General features: G+C 44.9%; 1 protein-coding gene across 1 annotated transcript; it reads right to left on the bottom strand.

The window, feature by feature from the left end:
* Nucleotides 1–2,508: 2,508 nt before the first annotated feature.
* LOC142837160 (uncharacterized protein C2orf78 homolog) lies at nucleotides 2,509–8,374 on the bottom strand. Its single transcript, XM_075952124.1, has 3 exons — nucleotides 8,368–8,374; nucleotides 5,624–6,385; nucleotides 2,509–4,376 (listed from the first exon to the last, which is right to left on the bottom strand). Exons 1-3 carry the CDS (start codon nucleotides 8,372–8,374, stop codon nucleotides 2,509–2,511), a joined length of 2,637 nt encoding a protein of 878 aa, XP_075808239.1.
* Nucleotides 8,375–16,393: the final 8,019 nt, after the last annotated feature.

The raw sequence follows: 16,393 nt of genomic DNA, 5'->3' as shown, positions 1-16,393 counted from the left end.
ACAGTGAATCTGTGTGGAATTATAGTTGTAAGCGCAAGCAGTTCAGCCTCTGTGACTCTTGGTAGCTATTAAAAGTGTACTGTTGCTAACATACATCCTCACATAATCATGGTGGGGAAATCGGTGACCCACATATACAGAAAGGAAGGTGCTTTCACCTGTGATTTTGGTGCATTCCTTTAGTCCCAGCACTCTTGAGGCAGGGACACAGGCAAAGGCATTACAAAGGCAGTGTCAGGCATATCTTTGTGATTTCAAGGCTAGCCTGATTAGTGAGGTCAGTTCCCAAATATTCAGTGATATGAAGAGAAACATTGTCTCAAGAAATTAAACTTATAAATAAATTAATTCTATTTCTTATGTGTCACCCCATACAAGGTTAATGCCATATGCCTCAGAGGACAATGTGTTACAAACTCTGAAACAGTTAGAGCACAGAATAGTGCAAGGAGGTTAAGATTCAGGGACAGGTCAGGATGGAGGAAAATATCAGGCGATCAAATGTCAGTTGATCAATGGTTGCTCAGGGAAGTAAAGGATTCTTTGCCAGCAAGAGAAGCCATTATTTGAGGGTTTTTTCTTGAAAACCAAGTGAAATCTTTGCTACTGATGGCTCAGTTAGAAGATTAATATCTAGACGATTTAGAATTAAATAAGTAAATCATAAGAAAGAAGACAACACAGGTATTAAAGGGGATAGAAAAAGACTGTTCTCACAGATTTTGGAAAAACTGAGGGTGAGTACATCCAAATGTTCTGATTCAGGAGGAATCAGGGAAATGCATAGTGAACCTCCAGTGGATGCCATTCAAGGCCGACTAGAAAAAGTGACCAATGCTGCTAATGGGAATTCACAGTGAGGAATGCTATCTACTGCTGCTGGGGATTGGACGTTTTCCATCCTGACTGGCTGTCAGTGTTCCGGGACCACCAAAGCCTGCATCTGGCCCACCCCATGGTTCATGTGCACCTTCCCAAAGAACTCGGGACATTAGAGAGGCACTTGCCCGTCAGTGTTGATTGCAGCACTGTCTACAGTACATCAGGGAACCAGGCATGGTGTCCAACAGTGTTTCCATGGGTGAAAAACATGCGATGTTTGTAGACAGTCAAGTCTTTGCAGCAATAGAGAGGCTAAGGTTATGTTGTTTGCATTATGTGTACTCAACTTGGGTGTGATGAGATGGCTTCTTAGACAAGAACACTTGATTTTCTCGCAGAGTCCCCAGGTCGAATTCACAGCACCTCATGATGGTTTTCAGTCTCTCTTAATTCCAGACTCCAGAGACCTGATGCCCAGATTTGGCCTCTGTGAGCACTCCACACATTTGTTACACAGTAGCTCATGTGGACAACACACACACACACACACACACACACACACACACACACACACACACACAAAAGAGAAATGAACATGTTAAATGGATCATTTCAAAGATTGATACAATTTGAGATAAACCCAGTAATCCAAATCAACCCATATCAGAAAGATACTTGCCTTGAAGAATTTCTTTCAAGGTAGGATCTTGATTATGCATACATGGACTCTATGTTTCATATCATGAAAATGCAGGCAGATCTCTATGGCAGAGTACTGATGTTTAAAGGGCTCGTGTTTGAGGTTCATAATGGGAGAAAGTGTGGTAACAGCAGGAGTGTGTTCAGTTTACAGTATACACTCTAGGAAACCTACCATGTTTAGTAACTCTGACACGGATAATCACACAGAAACCACATTAATTACAGTACTGTTCGGCCAATGACCCCAGCATATTCCTGGCTAACTCTAACATCTTAATAAAGCCAAGTAATATTAATCTGTTATCACTGTGAGTCTGTGACCTATTGGCAATGTTCTGGCATTCAGGCATCTTTCTCCTTCGGCAGCTACATGGCATCTTTTTGAGTTTGCCTGCTTTCTCTCTATATCTCAGCTCGAATTTCCTACCTAGCTTTGACCTGCTCAGTCATTGGCTGAAACAGCTTTACTCATTAATGACCAATGGTAATAAAACATATTGACAGCACACAGAGGGGACTCCACATCATCCTAGGATCCTGAAAATTAAAGTCCAGAAAAATAATCTTATTGCCACTAGAGCTTTTTGCTACAGCTTTAACATTAAATAAGTAGTACCACTGACTTATAGCATATGTTGTATCTATGTAACATGTATTATTACATAACTAGGAAACATAAATTAATAATAGTAAAGTTCTAAGGAAGACATCAAAGCCCTCTCTATATACTGATGGATAAAATCACAGTCTTAAGTTTCTACAGTCAATTATAGTGTCTTCAAATATTTATAAATTTATAAACTATGTCTTTCCATTCATATATATGCATATATCTAAATATTATTCTGCATTACTATGTATGTATCTACATATCTACACATTAGGCTAAGCCTCTAAACTTCATGTATGCATGAATATCTATGCGTATCTACATCTTACCTGTGTATGATGAACAGCGTTGTGTCCCAAAGGTTTGGGCAGCACTTACACTGCATAGCCATAATATCTCGAAATTTCCATATCTTTCTCCCTCTGAAGGAAAAGCTGTGGTTTTCCCAGGGAGGTACACTTGGCAGCATTCTCTCGCTCCTGTTGAGCCCGCCTCTTCATGGCCTCCCTCTCTGGCCTCTGCTCTTCAGTGATGGGCTGTGAGATGACTGGCCCTGGAATGTCCACTTTCCTCCATGGGATGGGTTGGCAACTGAAGTCTAGCAGCAGGTATTGGGTTTTAGCTTTGGGAGATGAGAGGGCCTTGTTGCTGGCAGCAGAAAGAGTCTCCCTGTGAAGTGAAGTGTGAGATGATGCTCTGTAGGGTGCAGGCAAAGAGGCAGCCGGCTGAGGCCCAGGGCAAGACTGGATGGGCTTGGTTATGTTGGCTCGTGTGGCACTGGTGCCGTTTGGCAGAGCTGGCTTGTCAGAGGCCATCAGTGATGTGCTGGCAGGAGCTGGTTGGGATGGCTTGAGCGTGGGAGGCTGAGCTGAGTGGGAGTGAGGCCTCACTGGGTAAGCCACAGTGGGCCTGCGTGAAGCCAGGCAGAGGAGCTTTCTAGAAACAGGTTTGGTTTGAGGCTTGTCCAGGACTGGGAAAGGCAGAGGTACTAACTTGACCTTCCCAGGTTGGGGAAGCTCATACTGGGATGGAGATGGACACCGCTTGGGAGCACTGCTCCCTGGTCTCTGAATCTTGCCCAGGCTTTTGTCAAGGCTTTGGCCCTCACGTGGCATATCCAGCAGTGATGTGGTATCAGGACCCGTCCTGGGATCTTTGTTGCTGCTGAAGTTCAGCAGAGCCCGGGAGGAGGAGACGCCAGTTTTCCTCTCACTCTTCTTCCCCAGTGGGTGAAAGACCTGCACGGACTCCAGCATGTGCATGCCGAGGTGAGTTCGAGGCTTCTTAAAGCTGTCATGGCTGAGCTCAGGTGGATTCCTCTTCCTCTTGGTCTTGGGGATGGCGGGCTTCTCTTTTGCCTTGACTCTGTGACTTGATGGCTTCAGCTCCTGTGTTTTCTTGGAGCCGTTTTCTCTGGTCTCTTTGGCCTTTTCTTTCCCCTGTGCTCTTGCTACGCTGGGCCTCTTGGGTACAAATATCTGAGATTTGCTCTGCACGTGGTTGGCCGTGTTGTCTATGGTCCCAGGATCATCTTCCTTCAGCATATCCTCGCTATGGGTTCTGGCCTGAAGAGCTCCATGAAACACATCAGAGACTTTCTGGCTTTTCTTTTTGCCTAGTTCAGATAGTCCATTAAAGATGCTGGTGCGTGACTGGGCCTGATCCCTCCTGATGTCTTTGGAGTCTTTGGTTTGGCTTGCTGTGTGATCTTCCATTTGGTCAAGGTCAGTGATGGAGTTTAAGAGTTGGGGAAGGTGAATATCTGCCACCAGAGTAGTCATGTCTGTAAAGTCATTGCTAGACTCCATGACACTCTGCAGAGCCTCAGGGTCTTCCAGACCAAGGCCACTGTTTCCCAAAGTGGCATTTTGAGAAGCTAGCTTCTGTCTCAGGCTCCCAACATCACTGTAGTTCAAGGGCTGCTGCATGCCGGGGTATGCTGAAGGGAGGGGTGATGCGTCTTGGTTACATTTTGTGCCCTCATAGGAATCCAGAGGTGTTGATTGCTCAGCATTCATCTCATCTGCATTGTTCTTCTGTGTCTTTTCCAGGCTTGGGGCTGGAGGCAAGGCCAGGAATTCAGAAGGACTGTGCATGAGGGCAGTTAATGACCTGTTCCCACTGACAGGTGCTGTCGTCATCTGGGCATCCTGGGTGCAGGCATTGCCGAGGTCTGGACTCTGTAGCAGACACAGTGTCTGCTCTGAAGGTGTCAATCCCAGGGTCATCTCCCTCTCCACCACTGAAAGAGAGGAAGTTCGAAGTCAGTGCCTGGTAAGTGAGATGCTACCCCGCCCCCCTTTCAGTGCACATGAGCACTGAGGCTCCTACAGCATTGTTACAGGCATTGCTATGAGTTCTGCTAGAGGAGCAGGGAAAGCAGCCCTCTTTGGAGACACATAGTAACTACTCATTTGTTTCTTATGACCGTGTGATATCATGTTTTCTTTTGTGATTGTGTGGTGTGTACATGCTTAGTGATCATGGGGAGGTGGTAGAATTCCTTGGTGTGTGCTCTTCCCTGTCTCCCATATTTTCCTTTGGAACAGTGCCTCTCATTGCCTTGGGAGTTTGCTCTGAGACAGGTTGTGTTGCTCACTATTTCCTAATCTTACTCATCTCTACCAGTTTCTTTCTGTTCATTGTATTACTCATATGGCCTTGAAGCCTGGATTTTTATATGAGTTTAGGTATCCATATCAGTTCCTCAATTCTGAAAGGCAAGCAGTTCAAAAGCCCTGATATTCCTTAAGCTCCACATTTCACAGATTTTTTTGTTAGTGATGTGAAAATGTAAGACTGTAGTAGCTTTGAGCTTCAACTTTGTAACAGAGAACATGTCTACATAGTCTTGGCCTTGGGTCACTGCTGAAGATTCAGAAAGAAAAAGAAAAAGAGAAAGTGGAAGAGAGATCTAGAGGAAGAAAAGAGACAGAGACAAAGACAGAGAGAGGTTGATCGAGACAGATAGGGCTAGATGCTTCATTCCTACTTATCAATATTACACAGGTCAAAGCAAACTGTCACTACATCTTAAGTGTTAGAGAATGTCACAGCAGACTCTAGGAGTGTGGGAGAAGACCTCCTCTAGGTCAGATTCAGGGTTCCATTTCTCTCGATACTAGTTTCAACTCAGGGGAAACTTAGTGATACAAAAACAGAAAAAAAATTCTTGGTGACACCTAGAATCTGGAGACATAGATTAGGAAGGAGGTGATTTTAGTGAGCTGGTACGTGGGGCTGATTAGCCTTGTCAGTGAAATGCGTTCCTGTGGTGTGGTCCTTGGACATGTCTAATGAAGGTTGAATGTCACTCACTTTCCTGTATTCTCTCTCATTATAGAGACTGAATATAGGGGTAATAAGCCTGAGCCACAGCCAACATGTCAGGACTCCCATTCTTCCTCTGTGTGGACATCCACTTCTGAAAGGTAGAGCTGTGTCTCCTCTGAGGGCTGATCTCACACCTCTCCTCCTGGCTTTACTCACCTTGAAGACTGGTGTCTGGCATGGTTTGAGCAGATGTGGGCCAGTAGATGGGAGAGGTGGAGAAAGGTGTTTGGATGTTCATTGGCTGAATCTCCTGTAGTGCCATCACCATCTCTGGGTGCAGAGAGGAAGCCTGATTCCCAGAGCAGGACACAGAGCCATAGGCCTGCTGGCACTGCCAGAATTCTTCAGCCATCGGAGGACCCAGGCTGTTCTGGTCATAATAATAGACCTGACTTCCATGCAGGTAGCAAGGTGCCAGGATATATCGTTGATCTGGTAGATTTGATGGCGTTGCCTGTACAAGGCAGGCAGACAGTGTTGGATAGGATGGTGGTAATGCATTGATATGGAAAGTGGTATCACACTGGGCTGTTATAGACCGAGACGAGGGGATGGTATTCTGGTCAATGACAGTTAAAGGGGCATCCAGGAACGGAGCTTCCCTTCTGGTGGTGCTTTCTCTGAGATCCCAGTGGAGAACACTTGGATAGAAAAATGTCGAAGTAGAGATCTGGTTCTGGTCAGTTGGCTTAGTCAGCATGGTCGTGCCAGCTCGTTGGTAAAGACAGGCACTGTCCGTGAGCTGCTGGCAGCATGTGCTGGAGTCTGATGACAGGAGCCATGCTGAGCTCACAGCTGGGGTACAGACCCCATAGAAATTGCACACACTTCCTGCTGAGGGTGTGGCATTCCTCAGCACAGGCACAGAGGGCTGCAGAGCACATTCTGTCCCAGTGAAAGGTGCACTTTGGCAATTTTCTGTAGGAAGCAAGAAGAGAGTTGGAAAAATTTGAGATGGAAGCTTTCTATGCCCTGGGAGGGACTGTGTTATCTTCAGGTTGTACTGAGTGGGAGAGTCTAGCATCTATGTTCCCTTACATATCTCAAGCAAATGGGTTAAGATCGATCGGTGGTGCTATGTAGGATGACAATCACTAGATGAACTGTCTGCTTTTTCCTGTGTGGGCATGGAAATCCTGGTCAATCTGCCTTAATCCTCACTCAGATCTAGACACGATGCTCCTTTTTCCTGATTGTAATATAATAATGCCTGTTGGGACACTTCCTTGCAAATATATTCTACAACAGAGGTTATTATTGGGAAGAGACCCATAGGCATATTCCATACCTGGAACTTTGTCCTGTTCTCTGCAGATCTTACAGTATAGAGTGACCTAAACTCACTCTACGTTGATCAGTCTGGCTTTGAAATCACACAGACAGGTCTGCTTCTGCCTCTAAAGTGCTGGTGCTGGAGCCCCTGCCATGACCACCAGGCCAATCTCTATTTTATTGAGTTTTTTTCTGAAATGATGTTTAACAAATGTGTAAGGAATTTAGGTAATTATTCCTTTCCCCTCTCTCTTTTTTCCCCTTGGATTTCTTGTATAAATAGGATCTCTTATAATTTCATAACTTTCAAGCATTATTCAAATATGATTTCAGAAATACAACCTACTGACAACATTTCTTCTTGTTTGCACCAGTTTAGTGTGTCCTCTTGAGAATGCTAATGTTTTATGGGGTTCATCTCTGAATATGATTGCTTCTCAATTTAATATCTGTTGATTAAATTGTTTTCTTAACAGCTCCTCAGTAACTGTTAATTTTTATATCTCTTCTAAGGGGGAATCCTTGTGAGAATCTCCTCCCCCACAACAGCGTGTCAGTTGCCATGGTCAGACTCTAACTGACTGGACTTCGCAGCCCCAGTTGATCCTATCCAACACCACCAGTGCACATGAGACACGGGGAACTGGGCAGAAAGTGGTCTGGATGGAGTGCAAGAGTAGGGACCAGATCAGGATATTCTTTCTATATGTGCCAGGGAACCTTTGTACAGACTAATCTGAACAGTTACGTTTGGTTAAACATGGCTTGGGAAATGACAATGCCTTGTCTGTTTTGATTATAATCTGGTCGTCTTCAACATTGTGTTCTAAACTACCATTGTTGACCACCAGGGTCCCCTCTGCAGTGTGCCTTCATATATTTATATACTTTTAGACCCGTACTGTGTTTGCCCCCTTCCCTGACTTCCTGTGGGTCTGTCCTTCCAGCAACACTGTCAATATTTCTTTCAGTACAACAACTGCCTTCTCAGATTCCACAGTCCTCTTATTCTCTTCCACTCTCCATGTTTAATCCAGGGAAGTCCAAGTAACTGCACAACATGGCAGTCGCCATTTTGTCCATAGTCAATATTCATTTGGTGAGTATAGAGAGAGGCCAGTGTAGAGCTAGTTAGACTTGAACTGACCTCCATCCCACCCAGTTCTCTCTATGTTGTGATTATAGTTGTGTGCCACCATCCGTGGTGTGACCGATACTGTTAGAGTCGCCCTGAATTTTAAACTAAGACTGGAAAGAGTAGTGGGGGGAGACTGTCTCATCAGTGGTGTGGAGTGCTAGATCTCTGCGTGCCTTGTTCATTTTCCTGTGTCTCTGTAGTTTAATACCATCCAAAAGGGCCTGATTTTATTCCCTGGTCACTTTCCTCTGAAAACCCAACAGTACACACCCCAAGCATAGTGACACTGTTCACTCCTTGAGGTGGATGGAAAACACTTGAGAATAAACTTTCTGTCTAAAATCACATACTTAGTAAGAACCAAAGCTAAATGTGACATTCAAATCTAGATATCTATATCAACATCAATACTATCCACATTCAGCAAAGATTTACTAGTATAGTAAAAGTCAGTGGAGAGGATCACATGTTTTAAAGTCTCTTTCCTTACCTGACATGGTCAAGGGGAGAGGATTAGCAATCCAAAGAACAATGGAGCAAGATAATCGGTCGGCTTTGTCTGATCAGCTGACCTCAGTGGCAAGTGTGTCCAGTATCAGACAGCACTCACTGGTCACTGGTCACCTGGACCTGTGATGATCCAAATTTGTTTACAGTCATCACCATGGAAACACCAAGATTCTACCAGGTGCTGGTAGGGTTGGAGGGAGAATGATGTCATAAATGAGGCAACAGCCAATGGGAAGGCTCGATTCCTAACTAGAAGATGGGATTGGTTGGAGAAGATGCCAGGAGACCAACAGTAGCCTTGGAGGCTGGGGTGTGTGCTATTGAAAGAGGCAATCAAGGCATGGACGTGCCACTTCCCATAGCGTTTAGTCTAGGCTATCATGGCAGTGCTCTTATAAGGTTCACTGATGAAGCAGTGTATAATGTACATATAATGGGTCACCTTCCAACAGAAAGTGTCCCATCAGCCAACACTTACATACAGTGAGTAGTCTTGGGCAGGAGGGAGAACTGCTGTTGAGGGAACTCAGGTGATAGGCCATTCCAGTCCGTCTGGCTTTTGTGCCATCAGCATCTGTCCATGACCCAAGGAAGAGATCAAATTGTTCCTTTGTGACTATGTGCAAGGTCAGGGCTCGGTGTGCTGCGTGCATGTTGATGAACTCTAAGACACTTGTCTTCTTGTTGCTTCTGTTATTCTATTTTGTCTTGTTTGTCTGTCTGCGGGATTAGAGAGTGGAGACGTTATGTGAGACACCGGGCGATGCGGAGTTAGGACGGAGACACAGACATGCGGCGGTCCCACGTGGGTGCACTTTAATGTTGGGGTAACAACAAGTAAGGGACAGGTGTGCAGAGACGAAAGGAGAGAGGGGTAGAGAGAGAGAGAGAGAGAGCTCGTGGTGACCCCTGTTTTTAACGGGGAACACACGGGCGTCTGGGAGAAATGCCCTGCGCCTTTGCGGCTTCAAGTCCAGGGGGATGCTGGGAGCTGTAGTCTGCAAAAGGAACAACATTTCACCCTTTTTGGTTTTATTAAAAAAATTGTGGGGGGTCTTAAAGGGTAGGGAATGGGGGCGTAGCCCGGTCTCTCATGACTGCTTCCTGCTGGCTTTGGACGTCGAGGGATCCAGGGAGTGTCCAATTATTCTGACGATGTCCTTTGGGTGTCGAGGGATCCAGGGAGTGTCTGATTATTCTGGCGATGTCCTGTTGGTTATGTCCTGTTTGCTGGCTTTTTAAGGTGGCTGATTGAAGAAATCACATCTGTCTGGATCCTCCTGAGTATCTGGATCATAGTTAAGTTGCTGGAAGACAAAAGTCGCATTAGTAGAGAGAAAAAAATTAAAGGGGAGAGGAGGTTTGGGAGGATGCTTGGAAAATTAAAGGGGAAATTTGGGGTGGAGGAGTTTTAGGAGGTCTGGGGTTAAGAATGATAAAAAATTAAATGATACTTATTCCGTTAATGATCCGCTTGAGTTTGATTTGTTTAGGTGGGTCGGGCTGGCTTCCTAGAGCTTAAAGAAAGTGTCTTAAAAGAAAATAGATTTTAACCGTATATTCCTTAACATTTCAGGGGTCACTGCCACAGTCAGCGACTGACCTGTTATGTCAAGAAACTTTGTTAAGAATCTGCTTACCGCCTGAGCCCTTGACTCCGTATTTGATGATGATATCTGTAAAGACAGCTGGATGGTTATTTAGGAATTTAAAGAAGGGAGGGTGTGTTAACACAGGAGGATTAAGTGACGGATGGGACCACTGTTTCCCTTAGACTGGAGTCGAGGGGGCTGAACCTGGTATCCTTTGGAACTTAAGAGAACAAGGTCCTGTCTGAGTTACCGTGTATGAAGGATTATCTTGAGCCGTGGAGATGAACAGTTTAAGATGTGACAGGTGAATCCAATGGGGAATTCCTTCAAGCTTGGCAGCTGTGGGGGTTAGAAGAATTACTCTGAAAGGACCCTGCCATTTAGGGGAAAGAGGTGAGGGACGTTGCCCTGGAGGTGAGAGTAATACCTTATCTCCTATTTTAACCGGCGTTGGACATGTATTAGCACATGGTTGAGGTAATGAGTGATCTGTGAAGTCCCACAGTAGCGAAGGTAAGTGGAAAAGGAGGGGAGTGAGCAGGTGATCAGGAAGGGGAGAGGTTCCCGATGAGAAGCTGGGGGTTAAAACCGGCCGCCCATACATGAGTTCAAAGGGTGAAATGAAAAGGGGGCCCTTTGTGAGAGCCCGAAGCCTGAGAAGAGCAAGGGACAGAAGGCTTACCCAGTCGAGGTGGAGTTCCTGTGACATCTTAACGAGAGCTTCCTTTAAAGAGCAGTTAGTCCGTTCTACCTTACCTGAAGACTGAGGGTGGTACAGTGTGTGGAAGTTCCAGGGGATTACAAGTGCCCTAGACAGATTTTGAGAAATCTGGGAAGTAAACTCTGGGCCATTATCTTTTGGCAGATCTGACAGGGGGCTGCTGTGGCTTTTAGGAACCTGATATCCTTAGGTGTGGGTGTTTTAACAACGGGAGAATGGTGATCAGTGACAGCGGGAGCCTAGAGGGGCTTTGGAAGAACGAGGGGGCGGAGTAGGGCGGGGAGGAGACTGAGAGGAGTCCAAAGATGCTTTCCTAGTCTCTGTGACCTGTGGCAGGGGGAAGCCTCCAGCTGCTTGCATGACCTGTTGGACGAATATTTATGAGGGAGTCTATCAGAGGGGCTATGCGAAGTCCTTGCAGATCTGGAATGGGACTTTCTTGGAGATCTGGAAGCGGAATGTTTAGAGGTGTTATGTGAGTCCTTCCTGTGCCTAGAAGAGACCTTGGAGGAAAGAGGAATGGGTGAGCTGTTGCTGTCACTCAACTGGGGAGAACGAGAGCGAGTGGCCCCTCGAGGCCTGGGGGGGGTGGGTGGAGGTTTGGCCGCGGGATCCATGGCGGGAGCAGAGGGTTCCTGGAGGGATGGCATTGATAAGAACATGTGTGCAGGTGAACAGTGAGAGGCAACGGAGGGGTCAATCTTAATGGCCATGTAGAAAAATGCCATAATGTACATCATTTCTTTCCATTTAGCCGAACGATGACAGAAGTTAGCAAATTCCTGTAAAATATCGGGGTCAAATGAACCCTGAGAAGGCCACCTGAAGGAACCCTGTAAATTGTACTTTGGCCAAGTTTTAGAGCAAAGACGGATTAATGTATATAACTTCACAGAGGGAATTAGGGCATGAGGTTTCAGAGCTTCCAGCAGCTGCCCCAATGGGGAGGCCAGGGGAACCATTTTAGGAGGCTTAGCACCCATGGCTATTACCGTGAAACTATCCACAGAAGGGACACGGAGGTGCCACGAACAAAGCAGCCCTAATTACAGGCGTCCGAGCAACCAGGGGGCCTTGCTATAGCCTAACTGACCCGAACCTAGCTTCCAATGGGGAAGAATCCCGGCTAGGAGGAGGCAGGTAAGCCTTTGGGGGCTGCCTGTTGCAGCCGAGAGGCGCTCGCCCCATAGGGAGCCCATAAAGAGGACAGAAAAGAGATCAGAAAGAAAACAGAAAAAGATAGAACTGGGAGCTCTGAGCTCCCAGGTGCGGATAAAAAAACAGGTCTAGCTAGCCAAGGGTGGAAGGCCGGGCGGAGGGGGGAAGAGTCGGCAACCTTACCCAGGATGCACCAAAGAGAGCCGGGACCTCTCTGGGCTTAATGGGAAGGCGATCCAACCCAGGTGAACTCACGAATTAGTCGCTCTTAGTTCCAGATGGCCGCATTGAACATGTGGGGGCGTTCACAGGTTGTTGGTCCTGACCTTGTCCCGGGGGAGGCCCCGAGCTCTGGGAGGTGCCAAAAGCCCAGAGTAAAGGCCTCAGGCAAGGGCACCGGGACAGAAATGTTGCCGTGTCGAAGACGGCACCAATAACATGTTATTCTTTTGATCTTAGTCATTCTGACAGGTGTAAGATGGTATCTCAGAGTTATTTTGATTTTCATTTCCCTGATTGCTAAGGATGTTGAACATTCATATTTATCCCCAAGCACAAAACTCAAGTCTAAATGGATCAAAGACCTTAATATAAATCTGACCACACACAACCAAATAGAAGAGAAAGTGGGAAGTAGTCTTCAATGCATGGGCACGTGAGACCACTTCCTAAATATTACCCCAGTAGCACAGACCCTGAGAGCAACAATAAATAAATGGAACTTCCTGAAACTGAGAAACTTCTGTAAAGCAAAGGACACAGTCAATAAGAGGAAAAGGCAGCCTACTGAATGGGAAAAGATCTTCACCAACCCCACATCAGACAAAGGACTGATGTCCAAAATATGTAAAGAACTCAAGAAATTAGACATCAACATTTCAAATAACCCAATTAAAAAATGAGATACAGACCTAAACAGAGAAATCTCAGCTAACTTGGTGCAGGATCAAGTGTCTTTCATGTTATCCTTTACAGACCATTGTCTAAGCAATCCAGAACAGGAGACCAAAGCAGTACATTGAGGTAAGAGGTAAATCAGAGACCACAGGGGATTTCTCCTTCCTGGTACTCTCTAGATTTGCTCAGCCAACATTCTTATATATTCCAAGTCAACTGTGTTTGTATAGTATTGCCGAGCATAGCCTAGGTCCTTCCGTGCCATTTAATAATAAAGATCATGTTTAGGGGCTAGAGAAATGGCTCAGAGTTTAAGAGCATTGCCTGCCCTTCCAAAGGTCCTGAGTTCAATTCCCAGCAACCACGTGTTGGCTCACAACCATCGGTAATGGGGTCTGGTGCCCTCTTCTGGCCTGCAGGCATACACACAGACAGAATATTGTATACATAATAAATAAATATTAAAAAAAAGATCATGTTTCACAATCAGTCTGAGAGGCTACTTCAGGGAGGCAACCACTGAATTGAACTCTCCTCTTTCCTTAGGATCCTGGTTTGTTTTATGCTCTATAAGCTAAATAGGAGTGTGTGCCTTGGTACTTGCAGTCGTCACTATTGCCCCTTTGTTGTATCTCAGTTGTGCTCCAAGTAGCATCGCAAAGTAAGCATTTTTCTGACCAATTGTTTATTATTATCCAATTTTGGGGTTCCCATGAATAACATGGTCCAGAGGTGTCAATGGAATAGTGCATTGTGGGTGATCTCTGATGTCTTTCTTGTGCCTTGCCCCATTACTAGGGGAGCACTTTACATAGCTGTGTTGCTGGCTTCCATTAATGAAAGAGCCCTAGGGACTTTGATTTCCTGTCCCATATACCATATCCATGTGAGTTTTTGCTTTATTTTACATATCTACGTATATAAATGATGTCCAGTGCTTGTAACCCACCATTCCTTCACTTTCAAGTAACGTGGGTAATCCCACAAGATCATTACTGTTGACGTGGGTGAGAAGGTGTTTGTTCTCTTATTCTGTAGGAATGTACATTGTTAGGGAGACACACATGTGACATTACTTACGCTGACTGCATTTTATGAAAGAAATTAACTGAAATCCACATACCCTGTCAATGAACTCCTGAAGTCTTTAACTCAAAATGACAAAAATCTTAGTTGTGCCAAGTGGATAGGTGAGAGCAAACTAAAACATAGACCATGCTGTGTTCAATAATACACTCAAGTAAATTCAATAATACATTCAAGTGGATGGGTATATGATGGCCATGTTCTTGTCTTTGAGTCAGTGTAAAGAGATTGGTTTGATACTACCAGATGCGTAAGAGCTGTTATGATGTGCCCTGGCCCCATGAGAATCCTGAAAACTAGGAGCTGAAGGGACTTGTTGTATTATCTAGATTACAAAATTCCATGTGAGGGGATCTTTGCAAGCTGCAGCGGAATAGACTGCCCTCCCTATTTAGAGAATCTTCTTAGTGTGTGACTTTGCACAAAGGCTATCCCCTGATAGAATTGGCATTGGCAGGTCTGCCCAGAGACTGCTCACATGTGTACGAAACATTTCTTATCGTCGGTGGTACCGTGGTATCGTCACAGTGCCTGAAAATTATGGATAGCATCTCCAAGGAGAGCAAAAGTAAGTTAGAGAAGTTGAGAAATGGGACCCCGAATGAGTGGAATATGGCACTCACTGAAGCCATATGCCTGCTATATTCTATGTCCCAGAAATGATCTTAAGACTCAGGAGATGCTGGTCAAGAAACTCTTCAAGACCTGCCAAAAGATGAAGCTCTTTGGATCCTTTTATTTGGTATGAGTAAGAAGTAGATGATTGTCCCTCTGTTTCAGTTGTAGGATATCTAGAAGTCAGACTTGGACTGAACTGTAACCTCCCTTTCTGCTAGCAGGCTGGCTTTCATAGAAGGGAATTTTTATGTTGTGCCGTGATGTACAACAGAATCTCCTGTGGCTCAGAGGATCACAGGTCACAGTGGGAAGGGAACTCCTACTGTTTTATTGAAGGGAATGGATGGGCCTTTGTATTTCCCTTCTAAACCTTTGTGCTTCTGCGTGAGATTAGTGCAGCTGCAGGTGTCGATGGAACTGCTCCAGTCTGTCTCCTTTCTCGACTTCCTTTTCTGTGTGCTTTTGGTGCTGATGGAAAAACTGTAAAAGCTTTGGCTGCTGATACTCAGTGGCTGTGGCTGCTGTTGTGGTGAGATGATTGCCTCTTATGCCAAAATGGATCATGCAGAATGCAGTCCATCCAAATATCAGGGACTGTCATGCAAGCAGGAGTGCAGTGGTTTGTATGTAAGAGCTAATGCACTCAGGTAGAGCAGTGTAGCCTGGTTTTTTACCCCATAATAAAATGACTATCCCATAGAGATATGTTAGCTAAGATCAGTTGGACTTGATCTTTCTAGATGGTACAGAATATAAGAAGTGGAGAGTTATCTGAAAGTTGGGGACTTGCAAGTATTGCTTCCGTAGGAGCAGCAAATCAGTTGGTGGGTGTAATGTGAAGTATTGTACCCTCCGTGTATTTCAATATACAGTGTCTTTAAACACCAAAGCAGGTCTACCACTCTTCCTGTCCATGGTGTTCCAAGGCGTTGGATGGATTATTGCTCTGCACATTGCTGTATATTGCAGTTTGTTCAGGATTAGGATATCTGTGTTAGGGCCTGAACTTGATGTCCAGTAGCAGAGCAAATGATAAGAAATTTGTGATGTTGCACACAGTGGAACTCGTTACAGTAGAAACAACGAATGCAGTCAAGGTGATTGCAGGAGAATCCTTGGAACTCGAGATAATTATATTGTACCAAATGTATCCAGTCCCACAGAAACATCTTCTTATCCTGTCTCACTATGTGGATTTTTGGCGACACATCTCTACCTATAGACATTCATGAAATTGTAAGCAGTACTATAAAGCAGAAGAACATTTCCTAAGATATTTGGTGAGAGCTAAGGAATGGCCAGGTAGTTGGAACTGAGTGCTGTTGTCAGTATACAATATACAGAATAAAATCTGTTCATTGAATAAATAGTACAGTGAGACTTAAAGTCCATGAGAAGAATTCAGTACATCTTTTTGTCAATTGCTTTAATATGTAAAATAATTCCTGAGCTTTGTTCAACAAGTGTTATTCTACAAGACACTTAATTTGAAAACATAAAGATTAAAATAATAATCTTAACATGAATGTATATCCATTCAAATGCCTTTCTGTTTTTCTGAGGAGTACAGTGAAGCCCAGTAGACTCATGGAGTCCCAAGTTCTGTAGTTAAAAAACACAGAGAGAGTGATCAAACAAGAGACCTCCCTAAACTATTGCTTTCCTTCATTCTCTTGTAGTCAATTGTGCCCCTGTCAGGATGCTTGGATACAGGTTGTGGGATCCTTTCGTGCTGGCTTTGTTATATTTATCTAGACCAGTGACTCTGGACAGCAAATAGGCTTTGTTAGAATGGACAGTATTGTGTCTACACAGTAGCTGGGGATTGCCTATTGAGAAAATACAAACACCATAAATATCTAGGGACTGGTTGAATACATTCCTTGAGTCAAATCCAGATGTTGTACTATCTGGAAGTAGATAGGCATTGTCAG

This window comes from Microtus pennsylvanicus, chromosome 17, assembly GCF_037038515.1.
Source record: "Microtus pennsylvanicus isolate mMicPen1 chromosome 17, mMicPen1.hap1, whole genome shotgun sequence".
Classification (NCBI taxonomy): Eukaryota; Metazoa; Chordata; class Mammalia; order Rodentia; family Cricetidae; genus Microtus; species Microtus pennsylvanicus.
This window is presented reverse-complemented; position numbering and strand designations above follow the sequence as displayed.